The sequence below is a fragment of the Synchiropus splendidus genome, chromosome 1, assembly GCF_027744825.2.
Source record: "Synchiropus splendidus isolate RoL2022-P1 chromosome 1, RoL_Sspl_1.0, whole genome shotgun sequence".
Taxonomy (NCBI): Eukaryota; Metazoa; Chordata; class Actinopteri; order Syngnathiformes; family Callionymidae; genus Synchiropus; species Synchiropus splendidus.
Window position 1 is genome coordinate 67,700,810 of NC_071334.1, and position 24,102 is coordinate 67,724,911.

General features: G+C 46.0%; 1 protein-coding gene across 3 annotated transcripts; it reads left to right on the forward strand.

Moving 5' to 3' along the window:
- The first annotated feature begins 212 nt into the window (after positions 1–212).
- Positions 213–23,914, forward strand: si:ch211-246m6.5 (von Willebrand factor D and EGF domain-containing protein). Of its 3 annotated transcripts, none has more exons than XM_053853518.1 (33): positions 213–468; positions 3,144–3,349; positions 3,664–3,892; positions 3,968–4,033; positions 5,367–5,599; positions 7,348–7,437; positions 7,499–7,640; positions 7,762–7,979; positions 8,714–8,787; positions 9,476–9,758; positions 10,175–10,377; positions 10,477–11,348; positions 11,427–11,563; positions 11,632–11,793; positions 11,865–11,969; positions 12,679–12,793; positions 14,084–14,346; positions 14,431–14,650; positions 14,752–14,889; positions 18,295–18,660; positions 18,722–18,877; positions 19,031–19,362; positions 19,420–19,891; positions 20,759–20,854; positions 20,940–21,035; positions 21,347–21,442; positions 21,544–21,639; positions 21,735–21,830; positions 21,900–21,995; positions 22,918–23,013; positions 23,088–23,183; positions 23,298–23,364; positions 23,444–23,914. In XM_053853518.1, the coding sequence occupies exons 1-33, from the start codon at positions 378–380 to the stop codon at positions 23,613–23,615; spliced, it is 6,180 nt and encodes a 2,059-aa protein (XP_053709493.1). In that variant the 5' UTR covers positions 213–377; the 3' UTR covers positions 23,616–23,914. The 3 variants fall into 3 exon arrangements, with proteins under 3 accessions (XP_053709493.1, XP_053709495.1, XP_053709494.1); XM_053853520.1 differs by having other exon boundaries at positions 214–468; positions 23,267–23,364; XM_053853519.1 differs by having other exon boundaries at positions 214–468; positions 3,165–3,349.
- The last annotated feature ends 188 nt before the right edge of the window (positions 23,915–24,102 follow it).

Consider the following 24,102-nt stretch of genomic DNA (forward strand, 5'->3'; position numbering starts at 1 on the left):
CCTCCGCTATAGACGAGGAAGTCGGATGTTTACAGGTACAGATGAGGCTTTGCGTCGTGATTTGGAACATGGGGGATTGCGTGCGGACACGGCCTCCAATGGCACGTTTTGTGGCTGCGCCAACTGCTCTGGATCACTACTCAGTCACATATGTCAGGTTTGATTATTCTTCATCGGAGAGAGGGGAAGGAAGGTTCCTCCCACCGCGGCGTGACGGTTCCGTCCTCCTTTTCTCTCCAGCCTGCGCGCATGAAACTCGCCACTCAACCGAGGGGTGCGCAAACGAGTTCTTCCGACCTGCGCCACTTTCACAATAGACTCCTTGAATGGGACCAGAGCTCTAAGTGGATCCTGCTGTTTGTGCTGATGATTTAAACATGGGACTGCGCGCCGTTGCTTCGTTGTTCGGTGGATATCTGCGCACCACTTCGCTGTGCGTTCTAGTCTGGGGCACGTTTGCGCAACAAGGTACGTCGTTTGCAACCTGCGTAGTTCACCTTTTTGACAGCTAAAAGGCCGAAAGGGCAAGATTTCTTTCATGCGTATCGACCAACCTGCTCTCAGATGATGAGCGAGTGACGGGCCAGTGGGAGGGTTAGGACCCCCGCCTTTTACGCATTTACAGTGGAGTCCACATGAGCTTTTGTCTTATCATGGACATAATGTTTTGTGCGTCAAACTAAATGATTTTATTCGAAACTGACAACAATATGTTGGATAGCCTTGCTGCAAGTTACAAGTTGAGTTGTACTTCATCTGACTCCATAACCATCTGGGATTAGCGCTTAATCTTAGTCCCTAAACATGGGATTATTGTGCTTCTTAACGGTGGTGTATCAAAACTAATATTACTATTATCATCATCTGCTTTATCTGACAATGCTCTTGAATGTGACACTTTGTCTTGAACTGCAGACAACTGCTATTTTGGGAATGTTGAAGTGATCAACCACAATAAATCCCTGCGTTATAGTACTGTAAATACGAAGTCTCACTTTTGAGCTCATCTATGATTTGAATGTCACGTGTTCTCACGCGGAGCAGAGCCTGCATGCTTTTTCGGGAAGCATCCATCCGGCTGAGAACTGTGGTTGCCTCTCTGAGCTGCAGTTACAGATGTCGGTACCCAGACTTCCACGATCATGAGTCCAAACAAATGGTTGCCCTGAAGGTGTTGTTCCTATTCATAAAGATCTGTGGCGCATCAGTTGTCCTTGATACCAATGGTCATAATTCATTGAGCTTCTCTGTCGCGGCCCGTCTGCCTTAATCACCTCAGCATGTTTGGCCTGACAGAACGACTCAGCTCCGCGTGACTTCGGCTGCAGGCTGCATTCTCATCACTCCTCACTTGTCCTTGGTGAAGGACCCAAAACACACTGCCAAGCGACAATAGACAGAGAACGGACAGGAAACAACAATTAGATGCAGAACGTGCGTTTGAAAAGTCGAGGACCTCTGGCGTTTTTTTCCGCATCTAAAAACAGCAACGCAGTGGAGACTGACTTCTGCGGAGCCAAATAAAACTGCTTTTGTTTGCCTATAAGGTGCAGCTGTTGTCATCCAGCAAGCCGCCATGTCTGTCTCCCCTCCTCTATCTCTGTCCCCAGGGGGTTCACTCCAACATCAAAGCAATCATGCTGTCATAAACATTAAGACCACCGTAAAGACAACACCCATTTACACATTTAAGGACCCCTTAAATCGACAAACAAGTACTTGTGGCGTTAAAACAAATGTAATGAGCCGTTGAATGTGAACGTTATTGGGCAGGTTTCCCTCGGGGCTTTGACGAAACATCCGCTACCTAACATGACTGGACGCCAAGCGCCATTAATATTTCCTGAGAAACTGATGAGCATCTGGGCCTCCCTCCCTGTGGGATCCACGTCCCTCCCTAGTTCATTAGCTCACTCCCTGCTTCCTTCCAGCTCTGTAAACTCATTAACTGACCAATTGGAAGAGTTTAACCAGCAGCCAGAGTCTCGGCAGTTGTCTTGCTGTCTCAAAAGCTGGTTGTTTGGATAACCTGTGACCTTCAAGCCTGTCAGGGGAGCTGCTAGACAAGAGCGTATAGGTGAGGTAAACACCAACATTTGCTTTCAAGGAGCTGTCAACGTCAAGCCTCGCCTTTAAGACCTTGTTTTGGCCGTCGGCTGAACACCCTCTGTGTCTGGCTCATTGACAATGGAGACAGGTTTCATTTTCCGACTCTGAAAGGGAAGTTTAGTGTTTGAAAAGACCTCCATTCCATGACACAGACTTGTTCTGTTAAAAAAAAAGGATAGGCCTCTAGCTGCACGCGGAGTTCAGAGGGGCTTGTTATGCGCCATTGGCTTCAGTATCTGGTCCTGGGGAGAGGTCAGAAGAGAGAGGCTCACAGGAATGTCTGTTATTGTTAGCAAATTAGATCAAATCTGGGGGTGACATGACGTTTCCTGCTCTCCACCTTAACACCTGCTGACTCTGCACGGAGCCACTGGGAATAAAAGAACAACATAGTTGCACTGCGCTGTTCCATTGAAAGTGACCAAGTGAACCAATGGAATAACTTACTTTTAAAACATGGAGAACCACAGGGGTATAAGTAATGCTGACCCACGGTTCGGCCATCCTGCGTCCCTCCAGTGTGGAGATGTTAAGCTCTCACTATCCTTGTGCTTCAGCTGCTTTCTTCTGTTTCTACCCCGGTTTCCTCCAATGACCCCAGTCCTCCTGAAAACCCCCCAAATGAAGTGATTAAACTACCATAACTGTGACCTTATAATGCTTACAAAGATTTCTAGAATGACATCAGTGACTGATAGAAATGTGTTTTTGTTTGGATTTATTCTGTGTAAAACGTCGCCTGGCTGGGAAACTTGCTCAAGATGTGGATGATTTGTCAGTGTACGCAGTGTGCCGTCATGCTGTGGTCAACAACGTAACAATTTAAGGTGGTCATAAGGAATAGCAGGTTTAGGTTTCCCACTCAGAAGCAGAACCAGACCATTTTCCCATGACAATGTGACATTTCTGTGTTTAGTCTAGGCCACATCTGGCTTGACTGTACCGACTGCAGGCGATAGACGGTCCTCAGAACACACTCTTCCCATTATCATCTCCAAGCTACTAAGGCTTTTCTTCTTGTTCCTCGTAAACAGGTTTGCTTTCTTTCTCCTCAGCACCGGAGTGTCTTCCAGGAGGCCATCGCACCCTGCGCAGCCCGTACCGTAGTGTCACCTTTGACTCCACAGAGATCCAGAACACGGCCATCCAAGACCTCATCTGTGATCACTCGCTGTCGCCCGGATGGTATCGATTCAAGATTAATAACAAGCCGGCAGAGATGCCCACCACCTGTGTTGAGGCAAGATTTTTTTTTTTATCCACAATTTCCTCGCTGTCAGAGCCATTATCACTGTGACAGCCCATCCTCTAAGGCATCAAATACTGTAGCACCTATCTTCAAGTGACAAGTCACCTTCTGTCTTGCATGTTGACGCATCTGTTTTTCAATAAATGGACGTCCTGTTCAGTGTCAAGGCTGATCGTTTTGAGGGATACAGCAACAGAAGCATAAGACTTTTTGGTGTCATTGAAGCTGCACTGTTTGAGGAAAAACATTACCAGTAAAGGAGCATAAACATGTTGAAAATGAGGAAACTTTTTTGGGGGTTACAGATGAATCGCTGTGGAACACAGGCGCCAGTATGGCTCTCTCTGAAAGACAGCCCGCTACCCCGACCCGGCGAGATCCGGCAGCTCTCTGCCTGCGCGACCTGGCAATTCTTTCACGGCAGCGCCAAAGACTGCTGCCTGTTCCGCATCCCCATTACAGTGCGGAACTGTGGCGACTTCCTGCTTTACTACCTGCAGCCCACACAGGGCTGCATGGGGTACTGTGCTAAAGGTAACCAATTCCCCATGGTGTCAATCTTTACACTAAATCATAGGCAACAAACCGAGCGTTCATGTTGTGTTTCAGTCACCCCAGAACCAGGACCAAGACTTTGCCCTCGGGGAGAAGTGGAAGTCAATGGCCGCTGCAAAGGTACAAAAATGGGTCCGATGTGTGCCAACATAGCTTCCGGTGCTTATGTTATCAAGATATTTCCCATTCACATCTATAATCATTAGAGCTGGGCATTGATTCAGATTTCCATAGTGAAATCATGACCCTGTTCAGTTCTCTTTGGGATGTTACAGTCAGCTTATACCAGTGAGACCTCAGAGATTCTCAGAACACTGGAAGTAGTCGAAGAACCCTCTAGTAATGTAACTCTCCTCGCGTCCTATACTGACAGAGGTAGCCTTCAGCAGACATCGCAAGAGCGGCAGGAAGTGCAAGAGGCGGGGAGATGTATTGTAACAATCCAGATGTGAGAACTTCTCGTACTATTGTTTTTGGTGGTGAGCTCTATTGGTGATAGTAACTGACAGATTGTTACATGTAGAATGACTGGAGCGTTTTCCCATGGCTAACCTCCATTTTCATTGTTTAACTGAAAACCTAACATGTTAACATGCAGCGCTGAAGGCTGCCTTTGTCATCAATATTGGACTGTACAGACTCTCATGCGGAGGGTGTGTCCCTCCACTCCAGGTACTTTGTATTTTGCCACCGCTGTGATGTAGTGCACAGTCACAGTTGCGAAGCATTCCATTGCCTGGTCAGTGGTGTGGGCCATGGAGGAATAAGAGGCGTTTCAGTTGAGCTAGGAGCGTTGTAACTTGGCGTTGTAACAACGGTGGTGACGGTTGTTGAGCACCTCCCATCTGGCCTCTTGTCAATGACGCCTGACTGATGCCTGCTATGATGTATTTCCACTGTCATGCTGCCTTTATGTGAACACACTCAAGTGATCCACGTGCATGCCATACACAGGGGAGCAATCCATACCAGTCAATGAACCACAACACACACTAGAGAAGACTTTAAATAATGGATTCAGGGGTTTTAGGAAATTATGTTGGAGCATCTTCGGCAGGATCTTAAAGACCTGTACCACATAGATTACTGCGGTGCCTGTGATGGGGAATTCTGGGTCATAATTCAGCACTCTTTCTATCCTATACTCACAACAATACCTCGAATGAACCAGCTGCATGACTTGGCAGAGAATGTGAAAATGTGTATTAAAACTCAGCTGAAGCACATATGCAGGAGAAGCATTCCTTGGAAGTAGAAACTCACAGCATGTGGTGCCGTGCCCAGCTGAAAAACGCTGCTATACATTGGTAAAATGAAAGAGTTGCTGTATCTAGATCAGGCGCGTGATAGCATTTCTGAGGCGAGAATGGGAGGAAGCTATGCAGCGGCGGTTACATCTACTCTTGGTAGAGTCAAATATTGCTTTGGTGAAATTGTCTTTTTCTGTTTGCAGCCATGTTGCCATCGCTGCTGTCGCGACCGGTCATCACCTCTGAACTGATAGGTCACAGCGTCCACCTAAAGTGCTCTTTCATGCCGCCGCCATGGAGCCAAGCGCTGGCCTTCCAGGTGGTTTGGGCGAGACACATCGGCCAGAGCATGAAGGCAGAGATCCGGCAGGAATCCACGCTGAAGCCCTTCTCACTGGTGGAGATGGACGGCGTTCACTTTAGGTTGGGAGAAAAGGTAATTCCTTCCAGATTGGATGGGTGCACACATGGAGGGTTTGACCTCTGGCGGACGACTTTGTATCAGGTTGACCCTCTAAAATTCATGGTCCAAAAGCGACGCCACAAGGAAAGGATGAAAGACAGACAAAGGTTTTAAATTACAAGCTTGTAATCTGCCATGGTGCATGGTTTAACGTCAAATCTGCACCCTGCGTGTTTTTGTTTAGACCGGACAGCAGACTTTTAGAGTTTTGAAATTCATGAAGAGGTCTCTGTTTTCCCATGAGTAGAAGCTGGAGTGAAGAAAAGGATGCGGCGAGTTTCAATGATGTCACGATTTCGATGAAGCCAGCTGCCTTAGTTAAGTCTTTACTGGGAATCTCACAGGGCTCATCTCTAACAGATGTTAACGGTGCATTTTGGGGGGGTCGGAGGTCATCAGTGAGCGAAATTTTCTTTGAGTGCAGTCAACCACACATGGGAGAATAAGAGAGACATAAATAATGACTCAGCTGTATTCCATATGCCTCCCTTTCAGCTCAGTTTTGATTCAATACAAATATGAAAATGCTCCCACACGATGAAGTACTGGCTTATCTGATGCAAGTTTTTAAAAAAAAAAGCAGATGCAGATGGCTCTTTACTGTTCTGATACAAAAGCAGAGTCACAGTGACAGTGAAGACCAAAACATTTTTTTCTTACACTTCATGTCGTCCAGGGTCTGGATGAAGGCAGTTAGATAATGAGTTGGTTCAATGAACATCTACCTGTAAGTCACAAGTTCTATGCTTGAAACTAGTGATGAGGCATCATGAAACACTCTCCACATTTTCAGTGTCCAGTAAGTGGCTCTCTTGGTCTAAGACTGATGTGTGGTTTCATTGAGATGAATTCAAATCCAGAGATTTTAGAGCAGGCAGTGCCATCCGGCAGACTCTGAAAATGACTCCACTGTTTCTTGAAGCTTTACCAGCCGGACGCTACTTGAAGCACTGAGAAAGAAATCTGCATCTGCCTGTATTCATGGGGCCCTCCGGAGGTCAAAGCAAAACCACAAAATGGTGGCTTTCATTCATTATTATTCATCCATTGCTATTTGAATTCTAAGCAAAATCTGTGTTTTATGTTCTTTTTTCACCACTTTGTGTCTGATTTTCTTCCCTGCTGTAATATACAGTCACATTGAAATTATTATTTTCAAAGCATAATGCTCATTTTAACAGCATTTATTATCCGCCAAAATATATCCATAAGACTTGTTGACAAAAAAATACATTAAAGTAAGCATGTGTGCATGTTTCCAATATAAGAAATAGTATGTAAAGGCATTGTGATTTTTCCGATGTCTTAAAATTTCGTTTATATTAAAAATACTTAAATAAATATCAGCAAATCACAAAGCATTTAATGTCATCGTGTCGTTACACCATTTCCTGTTTTCTCCTGGTTTTATGATGTTTTATTTCAACAAAATGCAAGTTAAACTTAAGACTCTTCTTCTTCTATCCTGCTCCCTCTTGGTGGGACGGTCCCTCAAAACAGTCGCGGTGGAGGAAATTAAATTGCCAACCCCTGACTTATAGGCAGAAGAGCGTTTATACAGTATAATCATATAAAACAATAGCAGCTGCTGGTGTCCCCTGAGTTCATCTGCAGTGCTTCGTGCTCAGCTTTCCGTCATTTTTTCCCATTCTGAAGCACACACGCGTAAACACTCGCACCTGCACTTAACGGTTATTTATCTCATGTCGTTTTGTTTGCAGTTCTCCTGCAGCGTGTCCACTTTTCAAGCCAACCACACGGCCTTCAGATCTGCTCCGAGAGAGAGTGAAAGTTTCTACGCTGGGTTGAAGGTAAATAATCATGATTCATCAAAGATGGGGAATAGGAATTTGTGCTGTTTTGTTTTTGTAGTTTTCTCCAGATACTCTCCAGATCACAGAAAACAGCCGGGAGCATGAGGTCAGCGTCTACAGCACAGTGCCGATCTCTTGTTTCCACCCGGATCACGCTGACCACTGCGAGCTCCCGCTGAGTTTGAGCATTCAGGATCCAGGTCTGTCTTGTATTTTGGATTGAATTAAACCTGAAAGTAGTGACTTGAATTGTTTTTGAGTGATAGAAGGATGAAGTGCTCTCAGTGAATCACTTCAATTGACTCCACTTAACTCCCACAGACAGCCTCAGACACGAAGTTGGCAATGTGGCCTTGTCTGCTTGCCAGGTGGCGCTCAAGTCAGCGCCCTGTGCTGCGGCCAGCTGTGGCCATGCCAAATTCTATGTCACCGCTGTGACCGACTTCACCCGTGATGGGAATCGACCGAGTTTGATCAGTGCCCTGCCTGGACCTGGAGCTCCACGACTGTGGGGCAGCTACATCCCGACTTCCCTGAAAGTAAGATCAGAGAAACTGTGGTGACAGGAGGATGGACAGTTTGCTGTTTATAACTTGAATTTAATGATGACCAAACATGCCAACAGTCGCGATGAAGGGAAGTCTAGCTTTCTATCCTGCAGTGATTCTTAAAAGTCCTCAAGAAGTTCATGGAGGCAACTCAAAGATGGATCTCCTTGAAACGTGTAGGATGTGTGGAATTTTAATTTCCCAGTGTGTCTACGGGATCCATGCAGACTTTGAAGGGATTCAGGTCAGAATTTGGGAGGATGTTGCAGAAGCTACTCTGAGGTTAAGAGTTATCAAGTGTCTCTTAAGCAGAATTTGCTGAAACGCAATACGGGTTTTGCCTCAAGTATTGACCCATTGAGTCCATAGTCTCTTTTCGTCTTCACGGCTTGCCAGGTAAATGTTTGCGGGTTGTAGACGTCAAACCTACGTAAACATAAAATACCCTGTGAGAATTTACATCTCAGAAATGAAGAGAAGATGAATGATTCTGTTTCTAGTGCTGCAGTTGACTTAGACGACATCACTTGAAGTGTGCTTGTTGGACTGTATTGTTTGTAAAGACCTTTAAGCAGACCACCTACTCTCTTGAAAAGGGCATGATTACAGCCTTGCAGACGTGTCTTAGAGTGGCCTTTGTGCAGGCAAGTTCTTCCATGCAGGACGAGTAAAAACATCTGAAGAAGGGTGGATCCCACCCACATCTTTGTTCCCTCCTCCCTCAGGTCACAGTTCAAGACATTCCCACTTCTACCTGCTACTCCTTGACCGACCCGCATATCATAACCCTGGATGGCAGGTAATCCACTGAGATCATTACTAGGGAAGAGAATAACATTGATTTTGTCCATCTGGGCTTCAGCCAGCTGTAAGATTTTCTCCTGCGTTTCCTGCAGCACGTGTAAAGCGGATGATTTCCAAGTGTAGAACAGGTTGCCACTAATGAAATCCCTTCACAGTCCTCCAGAGGTTGCAACATCTGTCCTGCTTAAAGCCGCAAAATTGGGACAGGCAGCATCACGGCATTTAAAGTAGCTAAGCTGTAAACATAAAGCCTGCAGTTACTACTTTATGCAAGCTGATAGAAGCCTGTAACTTCTGTCTAAGTAGCATTTAAAGCCATATTTATATCAAAGTTTGGAGTTAAATAGAGAGTAATAACAGCATAAACATCATCATTGTTGTTTGAGAAAGTATCACCAGTAGATCAGATAAGCATGTGCAAAAGTTATGTAATTCACAATGACTGCCACCCGGTGAGGTCATAATATACACATTAGATGAATGAACTTTGGTTGCCACTGAAAATTTGACTCTTCTACAGAATTCCTTCATCTCTATCTACTATATAGTCTATAGTGATATGAAAGTGTAATATTTCACTGAAAAAAGACAATAACAAAAACAACAATTTTGGCACATATATTACTTGACTTTGATAACCCTGATATTTACACATCATTTACTGTTATCGGTCATTTTTCCAGGCGATATGAGAACCACCAGACAGGCACCTTTGTTCTCTATCGGAGTCTGGCTCGGGACTTTGAGGTCCACTCTCGGCAGTGGGACTGTGGCAGCAGACACTACGCCGTGGCCTGCAACTGTGGTGTTGTGGTGCGAGAAAAGAATGAAGTTGTCACCTTTGACATGTGTAACGGACAGCAGCGGGAAACCAGGCCCCAACTTACCGTCAAGAAGTTGGTGGAAGATCAGGATGAAGGCGACGGGGTCAGGGTGCATGAATCCCACCAGGGAAAGAAAGTCACCGTAGGTATCCAAAACATTTTCACGCTTGCAGTTCACACCGCCTGGCCGAAAGAAAAGGTCACACATTCCATATGTTGCACTGTCCTGAGCTTTGATTGTGGCATGCATTTGCTGTGACAATGTTTTGATAAACTAGTTCAATGTAGCAAGAATTGTTTCCAGCGCTGGAGTTTATACAGATCTTGTAGAGATGACGGGGTTACGAGGTTGAAGTGTGGACTCTGACCTCATTCTTTGGACACGTGTTTCTGGAACTTAACCCTAATCCTAAAGCAGAGGAGGGTTATAGCTATGGTATTTGCTTGGCATTGCCCTGGTGACAACCTCTTTTTTTTTTGGCCAGGCAGTGTCCAATAGTTAGTCTCATCCTTTCCACTTGATAACGGAATGTTAGCATATCCGTGGCTGTCTTGCAGTTGGTCTTTCCCTCCGGAGCCTTTGTTAGGGCGGATGTTGGGGATTGGGGAATGAGCCTTTCCATCCGAGCCCCAAGCATCGACTATGGCAACACCCGAGGACTTTGTGGGACCTTTGACCGCCACGGCAACAACGACTTCCATGGATCTAACGGTGAAATTTATGGCCCAGATGACAAAGCTCGCTTTCTGGAGGAGTGGAGGTAACTATGTGGAGGTGGCGTGGGTTCATCTTTCAGCTATCAATCCTCCCATCTGACCGTGTTGGGTGCGACGGTTTAAAGCTTTCTTGTATCCCATAGGATCGCTCCTGGAGAGAGTTTCTTCGACAAGGTCTCGCTTGAGGCAACCCCAGTCCAGAGAAGACCATTCTGCATGTGCAAGAAAGGCTTTATCGCCCCCAATTCTGCCGGATTGAAGACTCATTACAATCCGTCTGGTCGGTCAGACTGTGTTTCTTTTGACAATGTGGATTCCACGTCATTGTTCCCCTCAATGGACGTAACAGAGGAGTACAAAAAGAGCCCGGAGAGAAGAGCGGAAGGCATCTTAAACATGTCTTCTTTTGCCGCTCACCAGTTTAATTTCCGGAATGAGTGGAGAGAACTGAGTGACGATGAGCTGGAATTCCAGGATGAGCTCCTGATTTCTGCCGAAAGGCCAAAAAGGCAGACTGTGGATGAATTTCGACCCGTCTTCAGAAGCCAAAGCCTGACCCAGGCTGCTCTAGATCGTCTGGCTTACTTCTTTCCTGAGGATCACCTTGAAGCTGCCAGGCCAGAGGTCAAGAGCAAATGGCCCACGCCCAGTGGCTTGACCTCAGCCAAAGCTCTGGAGGTGTGTCAGGTGGCGTTGGCCAATTCCACCGTTGGGGCGGTGTGTCGGGACGTGCTGGGCCGCCGTCTCGATGAGGCAGTGGATCTCTGTGTTCTGGACCTGCAGTTGAAGGATGACCTCGGCTGGGATGAAGCCCTGCTGCCATACCTTGAAAACGAATGTGAGCGAAGGCTGTTGGAAAACCGAACTCTGCGGGCGGTGGAGCTTCAAGGTGCGCCAGGAGGGGTGGTGACCGCGCTGCGCTGCCCGAACCTCTGCAGCGGAAACGGAGTGTGTACAGAATGGGGCTGTCAGTGCAACCGCGGCTACAGCTTCTATGACTGCAGTCTCGCGATGAGTGAGTCCAAATTCACCAACAACATTGAATGAATTGAAACTTTAAACATGCTGTCTGAAATACATCTACCTTCCGCAGGTCAACCAGTTGAGCTCACAGATATTGAGAATAATGGATTGTGTGATATCCGCGCATCCAACTGTCGCGTCGTGAGAGTTTTCGGCCTCGGCTTCATCGACTCTCTGGACCTGAGTTGTCACGCCACCAGACTGAAGGTGAAACATAGAGAGCTTCAATAGAATCTTAAGGTTTCTTATCAAATTTCTTCTGTCCATTCCTGTAGTACACGAATGGCAAGTGGGTTCCGAGTGAAAAACAAAGAACAAAAGCCATCTTTCTCAGCTCGAAGGCTTTAGACTGTTCCGTCCCCTCGCTGAGTAATACTGCAGTCAACACAGAGGACTTCATGATGGATGACAAACCATATGCTCGCTGGGAAATGAAGGTTCTCTTCTGTTTTCTGACAGTCATTCCAGATCGATTGTTTGTTCCCTGAGCATCATGTTTGGATTCCAGGTGACCAATGATGGCTCTCAGTACAGCCAAGTGAAGGTGCTGACCATCTTTGATGGCGTGTGTCAAGAGTGCGAGGCTTCACGCTCAGGACTCTGTAAGTTAAAGGTAACATGAGAGAACACAAACAAACCTTTCTGCTTTTAAAGGGGCCCTAGAATGTCTGATTCGGTAGGATATTAAATGCTTTGCTAGCACATGAATATCAATAAGGTAGAACACTGTTCGAAGTTCATTTGTTCCAGCTATTTTATTTTCATATTTAAAAGCCTTTTTCACAGTGTTTGTTCTGCTATTTTGTGTGAATATATATCATTATGTCTTTCTTTGCATCAACAATATTTTTTTTTATTTCTACCAAGATGACTCTCTGCAAAATAATAAAAAAGAGCAGATGAAACAATTGGGATTACATTTTTACAAAATGCTGATCATGGGACAAGTAACAAATGTTACATGCCCACTGATCTTCATGATCACCATCTGGATCCAAGAGTCCTGTGAGGGGTGTGTCTCTCCGTTGAAACCAGCTGTGTAGCTAGGCGACTTTGTTGCTTTGTTTACCAAGCTACTGCCACCTGCTGTCCAAGTCAGATCTTTTGAATTTCACCATTGCTGTAGTGACAGCCTCAGGACGTTGAACTGCCATATTCTGCAAGAGTCACTATATGGGTGCCCTGGCGGAGGTCGGCACTCCCTGAATGCTTAGTGATTTTTTATTTATTTATTGTTTTTTACGTAAACTAACATGTCTGTGCGACTGTTGTCCATGATGGCTCTGGTAACAGCCTGTGTTCTGTGCTGCTCTCTGCACCAGGATGGGACGTGCAACATAGATGGGATGTGCTTCGCCGAGGGGGACTCCAGTCCCGGTAGCCCTTGCCTCCTCTGCGACCCGACCCACTCCAAATTCTCCTGGTCAGTGAACCAAGGTACACCTTCTCTTCATGAAATACTTCTACATTCTAACATATATTGTACAAACTTAAAAAAACAAACACATAAAGGTGAATATATTTTTGAAGGACCCATAAAAACCATCAAGCCGCTCAGTGTGTTTAAAATATTATCATCAGCATTTTATTAGCGTACAACAGCTGGTGCTATCACTTTGAACGCCTGACTCTGAAGTAGGTGGTGAATTCCTGATTCCGGGCCCAGGGACGATAAATTACAGTGAAAACAGTGTTTAACTGCTGGGCCAGTGGCAGTCGCACAGACCACCTCAGATCCTGTTTATCTGCATCAGCACATCAAAGCAATGGCCCTTTCAGGCCCCAACCTGTCGCTCATGAGTTGGGAAGTGACGTCAGCAAAAGTGAAAAAAAATCCTTTTATAAGAATCTTCATTTTAAGGTTCGCCGTGCATGCTGGGAGTTAAGGACAACAGAAGCTGTGTCGGTGTAAAGAATCGCAGTTAGTGTTGTTGCACCTTTTTGTACAGTCTTCACTCCCAACTATTTTCGGAGTGAAGACTGTCGACATACAACATGAAAGGGTGACTGTGGGACACTAAAGTCCGCGTTGAAAATATTCCCCTTTTAAAGGGACTGACATGTGTCGCTCGCTACATTAGCGAAGGTCTCATGGTGCGCTTATATTTTGGATCAATGACAGTTCCGTTGTGTTGTAAAGAGGTGTATGGTAAGTGCTCTGAAATAAGACACTGATGTCTGCAGCCTGTGGAAGGGAAAAAGCAGGTCCGGACCCTGAAACCATTTCTGGCTGACAAACAATGCAGTGAAATACTCGTGTCCTCAAAATGAGTTCTGGCTTTGTTGTTTTCCAAATCAATCTCTTCGAGGAATTGACCTTGTGGTGGGAATCGGAAATGTGAAGGAGCAACCGCAGTTGTTCATAAAATGACTCCCCAAAACATGTCCGACAAAGCAGATGTTTCCTCGCGTCCGTCCAGCTGAACATCTGTTGGGAAACGTGTGATCTCAGTAGCAACATGATCTTGTTCAGATGATCCAAGAAAGCTGCAGTTGGACTAGAGCGAGAGCCCCAGAGGTAAAAATGTGCGTCCGCCGTTGTGATCTCGCCCACGGCTCCAGTTGTTTTCACACAATATCCTCATTTCGCAGCCGAGAGACTGTTAGATTATAGTTGAATAAAGTTCTTGGGAGAAAGCGAGGAGATTGCTCTGATTTTAACAAGCATTATTTTCAATTTTCTTTTAACGCAATGCTATTTTGGCGACTCTGCCCTTTACCTTTCAGTCAATGAGCCTCCGGCCTTCCTCCCGCCACAAAATGACCTGCTGACCTTCGCCGGGGAGAACTTTGTCTTCCAGTTCGCAGCGTCGGATCCAGAGGGCTCAGCGCTTCTCTTCCAACTGGAGGAAGGAGCCAACGGCGCTGTCCTGTCCCCAGCTGGTCTCCTCATCTGGAGGGTCCCGCCGCTTGTTGAAGCAGAAGAGCATCACTCTTTTCGCTTCACTCTCTCAGACGAGTGCAACGCCCAAAGCACCTTCTCCATCGAGGTAGCGCCAAGCTGCCAATCAAATTCCAGTGTTCTTATCAGGAGAAGCATGTGTTCCAAATGAACGGCGTCCTCTCCTGTCCAGATCGCTGTGGTACCATGCGGCTGTCACTCTGGAGGCACGTGCGTGACGGATGTCAACTTCCCGGCCGGCAGTGGCAAGTACCTGTGTCTGTGTCCGGACGGGACCCAGGGTGACCTCTGCAACCAGGACGTGGACGAGTGCCTGTCTTCTCCATGCGGGAGCGGCACTTGCACAAACACGGTCGGCGGGTTCAGATGCGAGTGCACCGCCGGCCTCAGAGGTGAAGACAGCTGTTACGTGATGCCACATTTTTACAGCTGGTGGAAGAAAAAAAAATCACATTTTCCACTGGACTGTGCAAATGAAGTTTGATATCTGCAGGTTCAAACTGCATGGAAGACATCAACGAGTGTGAGAGGAAGCCGTGTTTCCCGGGAGTCCAGTGCTTCAACAGCTTCGGCTCCTTCAGCTGTGGCCCATGTCCAGAGGGCATGCTGGGGAACGGCACGCTGTGTGAGGGTGAGGTTGTTGTGCCGCAGCATGAGGTTCACTTTTAGTCATTTCACTTGCTTTTCTGCTGTCATTGTGAAGCAGCTAAGTGTAGCGCATACGGAGTGGCGGCTCTACACCGGGGCCAGAGACACAACACTTAAATGATCACAGTGTGTTGCTAGCTAATGTGTTGTTATCATGATTTTATCATGTTGCACCGTGACCTTAACTTAGGACTCGGCCTTGTGAATTTCATTAGTTAGCGACACACAGGGTGACTGGAGCGCACTGGAGTGTTCCTGTCCAAAACTTCCAAAAGTCAAGCAACCCCTGGCTAATGTTGAGGGCGCGTGCACACAAAACGTTATGGTAGTGTTGAACCAGAATAGAAGGTATGTCTGGGATAAGTCAGTTAACATCATGAACTCATCACCACAGAAACTGGAATACAAGGGCGAATGTTGTGAGACCAACATGTTGGCGCATTTAAAATGTTATTGTTCACATCTAATTTTGTTGCCCTTTCTGACGCACCCCTGAGATTGAACCATCAGAAACATTTGTCTGGAGCCATCTCTGCTGATCTGAGAATAACGTTCTTGTTTGGATAAAGTCAAAAGATTACCTCTGTTTTGTTTGACATTAGCGATGGGCATATGAGGCTTCATGAAACAGTGTCTTTATTTTCGGTACTTTCTGCTCTCAAATCCTTGGAATTGAACAACCACTTCAATAAAACTTTGCATCATTTTTAAACCGAGAGCACCACCTCATGGAGCTTTAAAAATAAGGACTGTTTCATGAAGCCTCAGCAGCCCATCACGGTTTAAAATAATAATGTGACAGATATGGAAATATGCTGAGCAAGCTGCTTAGATGGTCCGTACTGACAAAGGGATGAGTGTCTTGTTCTGAGACACATCAACGCCCAGAGCCAGGATCCAATGGGCCAGAGGTTTAAATAGCGTTTAGCATTCCTTGTGAAAATTCAGTCCTGTTAATCGTGTTTCCTCGGCCGCAGAAGCCTTTAAAACCACCTCGATAGGGTCTTTGGAAACTGAAGAAAAGAGGTGGAGCTGCAGTAAAAGTCATTTCATGGAAACATATTTCTCCCTCAGTGCTGTGCGCAGATGTTTGAGATGTCAATTTATACGGCCTTCTTCGTTCACTTCCTCACGAGCTGACTCTGTTCTGTCATGAGGTCTGTTACGTAACAGTCATTTAGTGAATTCAGATAATCCAGGGTCCGATGAAGTTTGTTCATGTGCTTTTATTCTAATCACATGGATGTATTTAATTGAGATGAAAAAGCCCTGGCTCTGGCAGGAGGAAACATGAGCTCTGTTTGAAGATCATGGCGTCAGTCTGGATCCAAAATGTGGACTCATTTAGACACCATCGTGTCAGGCAGTGCTGCCTTTGTACAGACTTCATGCCGAGCTGCATGCACTTGAACTGAGGTCTCAGTTTTGTCATTGATCTCCAATACAATGATGCAACATGACTGACAGCTCTGAGATGCTTTATCATTGGATTTATGGTTTTATTCTGCGTGCTATGACCACAGGAATGCACAACAAAGGGAGCGACTATAAAACTGGCCAGAAGAAAAACAAATGCCGGTGGCATTTTTCATGTTCCATTCCATCATCTGTCACTGGTGTGAGCACAGAGATCAAGTGTTACACTCATAGAGGCGGACCCAGACCCCAGACCAGACCAGAGCTCAATGTAAAAAAAAAAAAAAAAGTAGAACAGAAAGAGCACCACAAAAAGAAGGTGATGCAGTAACACACTGTTCAACTCAAAAGCTTCCACTTAACTGCAACAAAAAGCGAAAGCAAATCAAAAACCTCACCGACAACGCTACGTAGACTTATATGCTTGACTTGGCTCAGACTAGAAGACACGGTCTCCGGCTGGATGACAAGACGGTACATACAGAACTGAAGAACAAAGGGGACAAAGCAAGAACGCTGGACAAAATACCAACAGGAAGAAACCCTGAAATCGTATCAATATAAAACAGGAAAAAAACTGAAATATAATCAGGAAACAAAACTTTAAAACAGTGACGTCACGCTGCTTATGTCCAGGACAGCATCGTCTTGTTTCCACGGCATGAGTTTGTCTGACTCTTTGCGCCCAATATAACACAAAAAGTTACAGATTTTGATGAAATGTTCCAGACATACCAGAAATGGAATGTGGGACGAGTGATTACATTTCACTGGAGACAGTCTGTCGTCCGTCTTGACCCACACCTTTCACCCGCCTTCCCATCTTTCAACAAAATCACTGCTGTACTTGCGTCACTTTTCTGAATTTTCCACATCAATTGCTGACGTCTCAGTTTATGAGCCTGTTGAAGAACAAATGTCTAATCTTTGTTGGTCATGACATTGTGGTGCCATGTTGGTGAGCCAGTTTATGGTCCACTTCAAATGAGTTTCAACAGTTTATAGCGCTTTTCGGCCTCATAAATTGGACTTGGTCAAATAGCTTTGGCCCCTGGGTCATGAGTTTGATCAGAACAACTGACTGTACATAGCAACGCAAAAGTGCTCAGTGAGTCTTGTTTTTTGCGTACAAGACTTGTGCATGTGTTTTGCATTTTTATTTTTTTGCAGATTGGGAGATTGATGTAGGTCTCACCCAGTGGTGGGCATTTAAATTTCCTTAAGGGCCACACGATATGCTATAACTGGGATAAGAGGCCAACAAACAGATGGACAGAAAACAATAAATCATCAATGTTATAATTTTTCACTTAAACACTATAAAATAGGCAAGTGGAGCTACACCTAGGAAAAATGTTTTAGTTACATTCATTTCATTTTATTTACAGTACATTGAACTATTCTCAATATAAACTAAAAATCGTAAAAAAAAAAAATCTTACAGAACGACAGGGAAAATGTGAATACATCACTTATAAGCACTTACTTACAAGGTGTTTTTTTCAAAATCTTTGCTCTATTTTGAGGGACACACTGTTAAAGTGAGCATTAGAAAAAAGCAAAAAGAAGGAGGAAAAGAAAACAAAGACGTAAAATAACAGGTTGTATTTACAATTCAAATGGTAATGAATGATGCATAATGGAGATAAGGACAGATAAGGGACGTATAAATTCCAGCGAAGGGCAGTGTGAGGCCCCCAGGATGTACTTGTTGTTGGGAGTGGGGATGATCTTGCTGTGCCGAACGATAAGGTGCCGGCACCATGTAGATATGATACATGGATGCTGCATGGAGATAAGGGGCGGTGAAACAAGGTTGTATCCCCAATTTGGTTTGACTCTCTAGAAATCCTTCATTCAGGGCAGCCATGTGAAGCTGGCAAGAAAACGGTTCCTTTCATTTCCAGGCGATTGATCGCCAGTCAGAAGCTCGACTCAAAAGCCTTTTTATTCTCTGTTCTTTTCACTGCAGCCACCACTTCCACGTCTGCTCCCAGAACAACCTTCACCACAGATGTCCATCCACCACCGGCAAAAACCAAGACAAATACTTTCCAGAAGATGCCCAGCGGTTCAGATGTGAGGAGTAGGATCAGGTTTGAGACCGATGGAGGTCAAGTAAAGGCTTCCACTTTGAGAAGAACTCCTGGAAATACCCTGAACTCAGTCGACGCTACGGCAAAAGAAGAAGAGCCCGGCAATTCTTGGACCAGTGATGAAGTGGTGAGGAAAACAAATGAACCAAAGAACTCCTCCAAAAGCGAGGCTTTAAGGGAGGTGCTGGAGGATGTGTCGAAAGTTGGAAACAAAATTTTGAAAAAGGCGACTCAAACACCAGGTGAGCTGAATTGTGTTTCCAGCTGAGTCCCATACAGAGAGCAGTTGTGTATCGTCCACAGGTGCCGCCAATGTTTCGGCCACATGTGCCAGCAGACCCTGCTTTCCTGGGGTCCAGTGCATCAACCGTCGACCACCGCACGTTGGGTACGTGTGTGGCCGCTGCCCGCCTGGCTTGCATGGCAACGGACGCATCTGCACCAGGAGTGCAAAGCAAGGTACGGGAGCTAAGCAGCTCTGAAGTGGGACTTCACTTCTCAGTTTTTGGTGACCAAGATATCCTCCACTGTGGGTGTTGTTTTCTGTCTTCTACCACAAATGTGGTGTAATATTAGTCTGATTTGGGGTGCAGTAACAAACTTTGTCGTCAGGTCCGAATCACCTGCCTCATCTTCAGACTGCGAAGGTCAGCAGATCCCCTCAGGGAGCCAGCCAGACCAGGGTCGCGCAGCTGCACTTACCAGAACTGCCCAGCAGGCACAGCGTCAGGCACCAGTCCTCCTCTGTCACCAGAGCAAACCGGGACAACGCCCCCCGCCCGGCCTCCTCTGCAGGACGTGGAGGAGGGACGGGGCGAAGGGAGGCAGTCACTGTGGCCAGAAACTTCAAGGCAGACAGAGAGACCACACACACTCACTCCAGCAAACAAGGCAGCACTGCCAGGTCCTCTCATGCCACGTTTACTGCTCTTCCCAACTCCAGGGTGAGTCCAGCCTCTTTGCACTATTTTGACGCCAAGCTAATGAACATCTCCACACAGGCCCATGGTGGCGCCGCACCTGCAAAGGCAACTCCACCTCCTCCGCAGACATCAACCCAGTTGAAGCCTTTAGAGACTCTCCCTCAGCTGAACCACCTGACGTCTACCCGAGCCAAACCGTGGTCCCCCCCACGCCCCGCCCACCCACTCTCCTCCGCCTTCACGGTTTTGTCTTACTCATTCCCCGAGTCTGAGTTCTCTGCTGACGGAGACGACCTCGTACCAGGGAGTGTAGGCACGGCTGCCCTGGAGACACTCGCGACCGCCGGCAGGACGATACCCTCTTCCTCGCTCCAGAGGACGACAGCCGTACAGTCGCACGATCAGAGCCGCACCACGGCCCGTAAGGACAGAATGACCTGTGCAGACATGCCGTGTTTCCCTGGCGTGTCATGTGAACCTACATTTGACGGAGGCTTCGCCTGCGGCAGGTGTCCAGTTGGATACACCGGAGACGGTCAGACCTGCCGAGGTAAACCGGACTAAGATATAAAACACTTCTGTCTACGGTGGTAAATATTAGTGAAGTGATCTGCCGTGCGCCAAGGACTGTTGTATTTTATGTCAGAATCAGAATCAGAATCAAATTTATTGCCATGGTCAGTGAGGAGCCCATTAACTAGGAAAGTGTTTTGGAATAACGTGCAGTCAAAAAGTAAATAAATAATAAAATAAAATAAAGTAAAATAAAAATAAATTAATTAATTTAATTAAATATAATAACAAAGGCTGTTCACGAATTCAACAGTGTGACGGCCGAGGGGAAGAAGCTGTTCCTGTGACGGGAGGTTCTGGTCTGGATGGACCGTAGCCTCCTGCCAGAGGGAAGAGGAACAAACAGTCCATGTCCAGGGTGAGAAGGGTTGGCTCTGATCCCACCTGCACGTCTCTGGGTCCTGGAGACATACAGGTCCTGAAGAGGTGGCAGGTTGCAACCCATCACCTTCTCAGCAGAACGTACGATGCGCTGCAGTCTGCTCTTGTCCCTGGAGGTGGCACTGTTGAGGCAGGCAGTGATAGAGGAGACTTTAGGTAAACAATTACAGACAAAAATGATCCATCTTTAATAAAGTGCCACCCTAATCGTCGCCATTTATCCCAATAAAAGTTATTTCTGTTCGATAAACAAGTCCAGGTGAAGGTCAATTCAAAACGCTAGAAACGACACTAAAATAATTATCTGAAAACCTCTGCCTCAAGACAACTATTTTTGCCAGGTCAGTGTGAAATATGTTTCTTTTATCTAGTTAAATAGAGCAGTTATCTGCAAAACCTCAAGAAGTTCTGGAAAAAAACTAAATATGATAAAAGGAAATATCTTTTCTGTCCGCTTGTCAAGCTGTGTGCCGACACACGTGTGGCAGGAACATGGAGTGTGCTGCCCCGAACACTTGTCGCTGCAGACCTGGCTACACTGGACTTGACTGCCAGACAGGTGAGGACCACTCACCTTATAGACTGTACATCACAGCTGTGTGTTGAGGGGTGTTGATGGCTGCTGTACTGGATTTTCTTCCAAGCTATTTGTGAGCCTGAGTGCCAGAATGGAGGCTCTTGCGTGGCCCCTGGGGTGTGCCAGTGTCTCGGAGGGTTCCACGGAGAAACCTGCCAGGAAGGTAGATGAAGTCCCAGTTTCGCTCCGTGTAGCTTTGTCCACCAAAGCCAGTCAAGATCGAGACCAGTCCATGACTAAGACTTTGAGGGCCAGAGGCAGAGTTGAGACCAAGCAGAAGAGAGCATCCAGAAGCATAAGTCTATTTGTCATGGTCTGGGTTTCACCTCCATCATTGGTCTTATTATTGACTTGGTTTCAAGCCCCCAAATTCTTGGTCTTGGACTTGGTCTTTGTATGTCTTGGTCTTGGTCTGGACTACAACACTGGCTCTGAGACACATTAAGGCAGGTGATAACTCTCAACCGTTGACAGCCTTCTGCAGGTTGCCCTGTCAGAATGGCGGAACATGCGTCGGACTCCAGATTTGCTCCTGTCCGTACGGCTTCGTTGGACCTCAGTGTCAAACCAGTAAGCTCCCAAACATGACTTATTAATTCAGGCAGTCCAAATATTCGATACAGGATAAGTGTATGTCGGTATTGTGCATTAAATGCTCCTGTGGATTCCAGTGGTGTGCAGCCGCCACTGTCACAACGGAGGTCTGTGTTTGTCACCAGACGAGTGCAAGTGCCCACCAGGCTGGACCGGACCGTCCTGTGAAACCGGTCAGTAGTATGTCGAGTAGTTGTGAACACGTAAAACATTGCTTTAGCGTACGACTCAGTTTCAAGAGTGTCCCCCTCTGCTGGTTGTCTTGCAGCCGTGTGCTCCACAGGTTGCCTCAACGGTGGGTCATGTGTGCGACCAAACACGTGCGAGTGTCCTCATGGCTTCTACGGAGCGCACTGTCAAAACGGTGACAGAATTGTCAAGGATTGTGGATTGTTTTGTGGCTTTCGAATGCTGATGTTTTTTCCCCGCGCAGCTGTCTGCAGTCCACCCTGTAAGAACGGAGGTCTGTGTATGAGGAACAACATGTGCTCCTGCCTGCAGGGATACACAGGGGGGCGCTGTGAGAGAAGTAAGAGGTTTGACTCGCCTCCATGTCCTGATTCCAACCAATCCAACTCTTTCACTCTCCAGAAGCTCAGAGCTGCTTCCTTGTCATGCAGTTCACACCGAGTCATTTGTGTTGGTCTAGTGACGAAGCACTTGTCAGGACGTGCTTTAACTCAAGCAGACGCCCCACTCTGTTTCTTTTAAAGCATTAAGTGATCACTCAGACTAGCTGACTATCAAAGATGGTCAAAGGTGTGAATCATTCTACGAAACCAGAACCTTTTAATACTCTGCTTTATTTTTTCATTGTTAAAACAGTTGCATGTTATGAGACACTTATGACCTGCAACACCTCTGGCGTGAATCCCAATAAATCATGATCCATTTTATTGGGAACCCAGTGTCAGTTTTTACCACTCTTTGTTGGTGACCTTGACTCCTACCTGCTGCCTCTGATGTCACTGAAAAGTGTTTTACCTTTTAAAAATATATACTTTTAATAACATTTATTGAATTAACAAGGGAAAATATTATATTGGTTGAAAAACCTACTTGCGAAATGAATTATTATTATCATATATAATTATAAAAATACTACTAATAACTACTTTCCAGACATGGAGCTATTGGTCATCTTCTTGGGTCAAAATGTGTGTGGGAGAGCAGTTATCAAAGTCTGTGTTGCGCGTCATCCGAACCTGACTTTAACATCATCAACACATAGTTTACATATATCTTTAAAAAGAGGTAAATTGATCTTAAATGTGTTTTTTTATTGTTTGATTGTTATCATTATTATTCAAGACATACAAAAGATGTTTCTAAAAGCATTCTCTTCTCTCTGCATGGACCATAACAATACATTATTTTTCTTTCAAGCTTCGCTTTGAAAGAAAAACCCGATCGAGGATGGGCCGCGTTCTGAAGCTCTTTCTCTCCTTCAGGTGTGTGCGAGCCCATGTGTATGAACGGCGGCAGATGTGTTGGTCCAGATGTGTGCGACTGTCCCTCCGGATGGCGAGGAAAAATCTGTGACAAACGTAAGAGGCTAACAGATGACAAACATGAGCAACTTGCTACTCAGTGACACTGACCGGAGTTGGTTTCCTTCCAGCCAACTGCCTGCAGAAGTGTCTGAACGGTGGGGAGTGTGTGGGTCCCAACACCTGTCATTGTCCACCGGGGTGGCAAGGAATGTTGTGTCAAATCCGTGAGTAGTAAACCAGCACGTGTCAGTAGTGAAGCTGCTCCTGAGCCAGTAAAGCCATCTGTATAAACCTGAAATGTTTCCAGCTCACTGTGAACAGAGGTGCTTGTTTGGCAGCCGCTGTGTGCGACCCAACGTCTGCGCCTGCCGGAGCGGGTACTCCGGGTCTCTCTGCTCCAGAAAGGTGCGGGAGAACGTGGACTGGATGAGTATCTCAAGGAGAACAGGAGGTTTCTAAATGTCTTTGACTCTTGTTGTGGCAGCTTCCTGTCACCGGACGAGGACAATGATGCCGACGCCTCACATCAGTTCCGTCTCAACAGAAACATTCAAAGTGGCCCGCAGAGGTCAAAGGTCATCTTCGCCGCAGAGCCAAACTCATCAGGGGAACAGCAGCACAATGCAACAGACACTGGCTCAAAACTCTTCTCTTGATGCACAAACAATGCCAGAAAATAACATGAACCGTGAGAGAAGATGGAGGTTAAGTTGTATGAAAAGGTACGATTCCGTCCCTTGTGTGGTTGCTTTTCCACGTTAACTCTGGTGAGCACATATTTTTAATAACAATATTCTACAATATTTTCACCCCCATGGTGAGTGACCTCATCAGTTGTCAGGAATGGAGATCTCTATATAGATACATGTATGTGCTTATTTATTTGGTCGTTGGTTACTGTCACACACTTGCAGTTGTATATATCTTTAAACATGTGTAATCATTTTATAAAGGTTTTGTTATGGATGTTTTTAAATAAAAAAAATATACATATAGAAAAGTTGTGTTGTCATCTTCATGTCTGTGTGTTGTGTGTTTATGCTCTGTGTAGGACTGTTGTATAAGAAGTGCAGCTGAGACCATGACTTCAACCTGGAGACAGAGAGAGGAATCATTGTCACTGTTAGTGAAGTGAAGATAAGA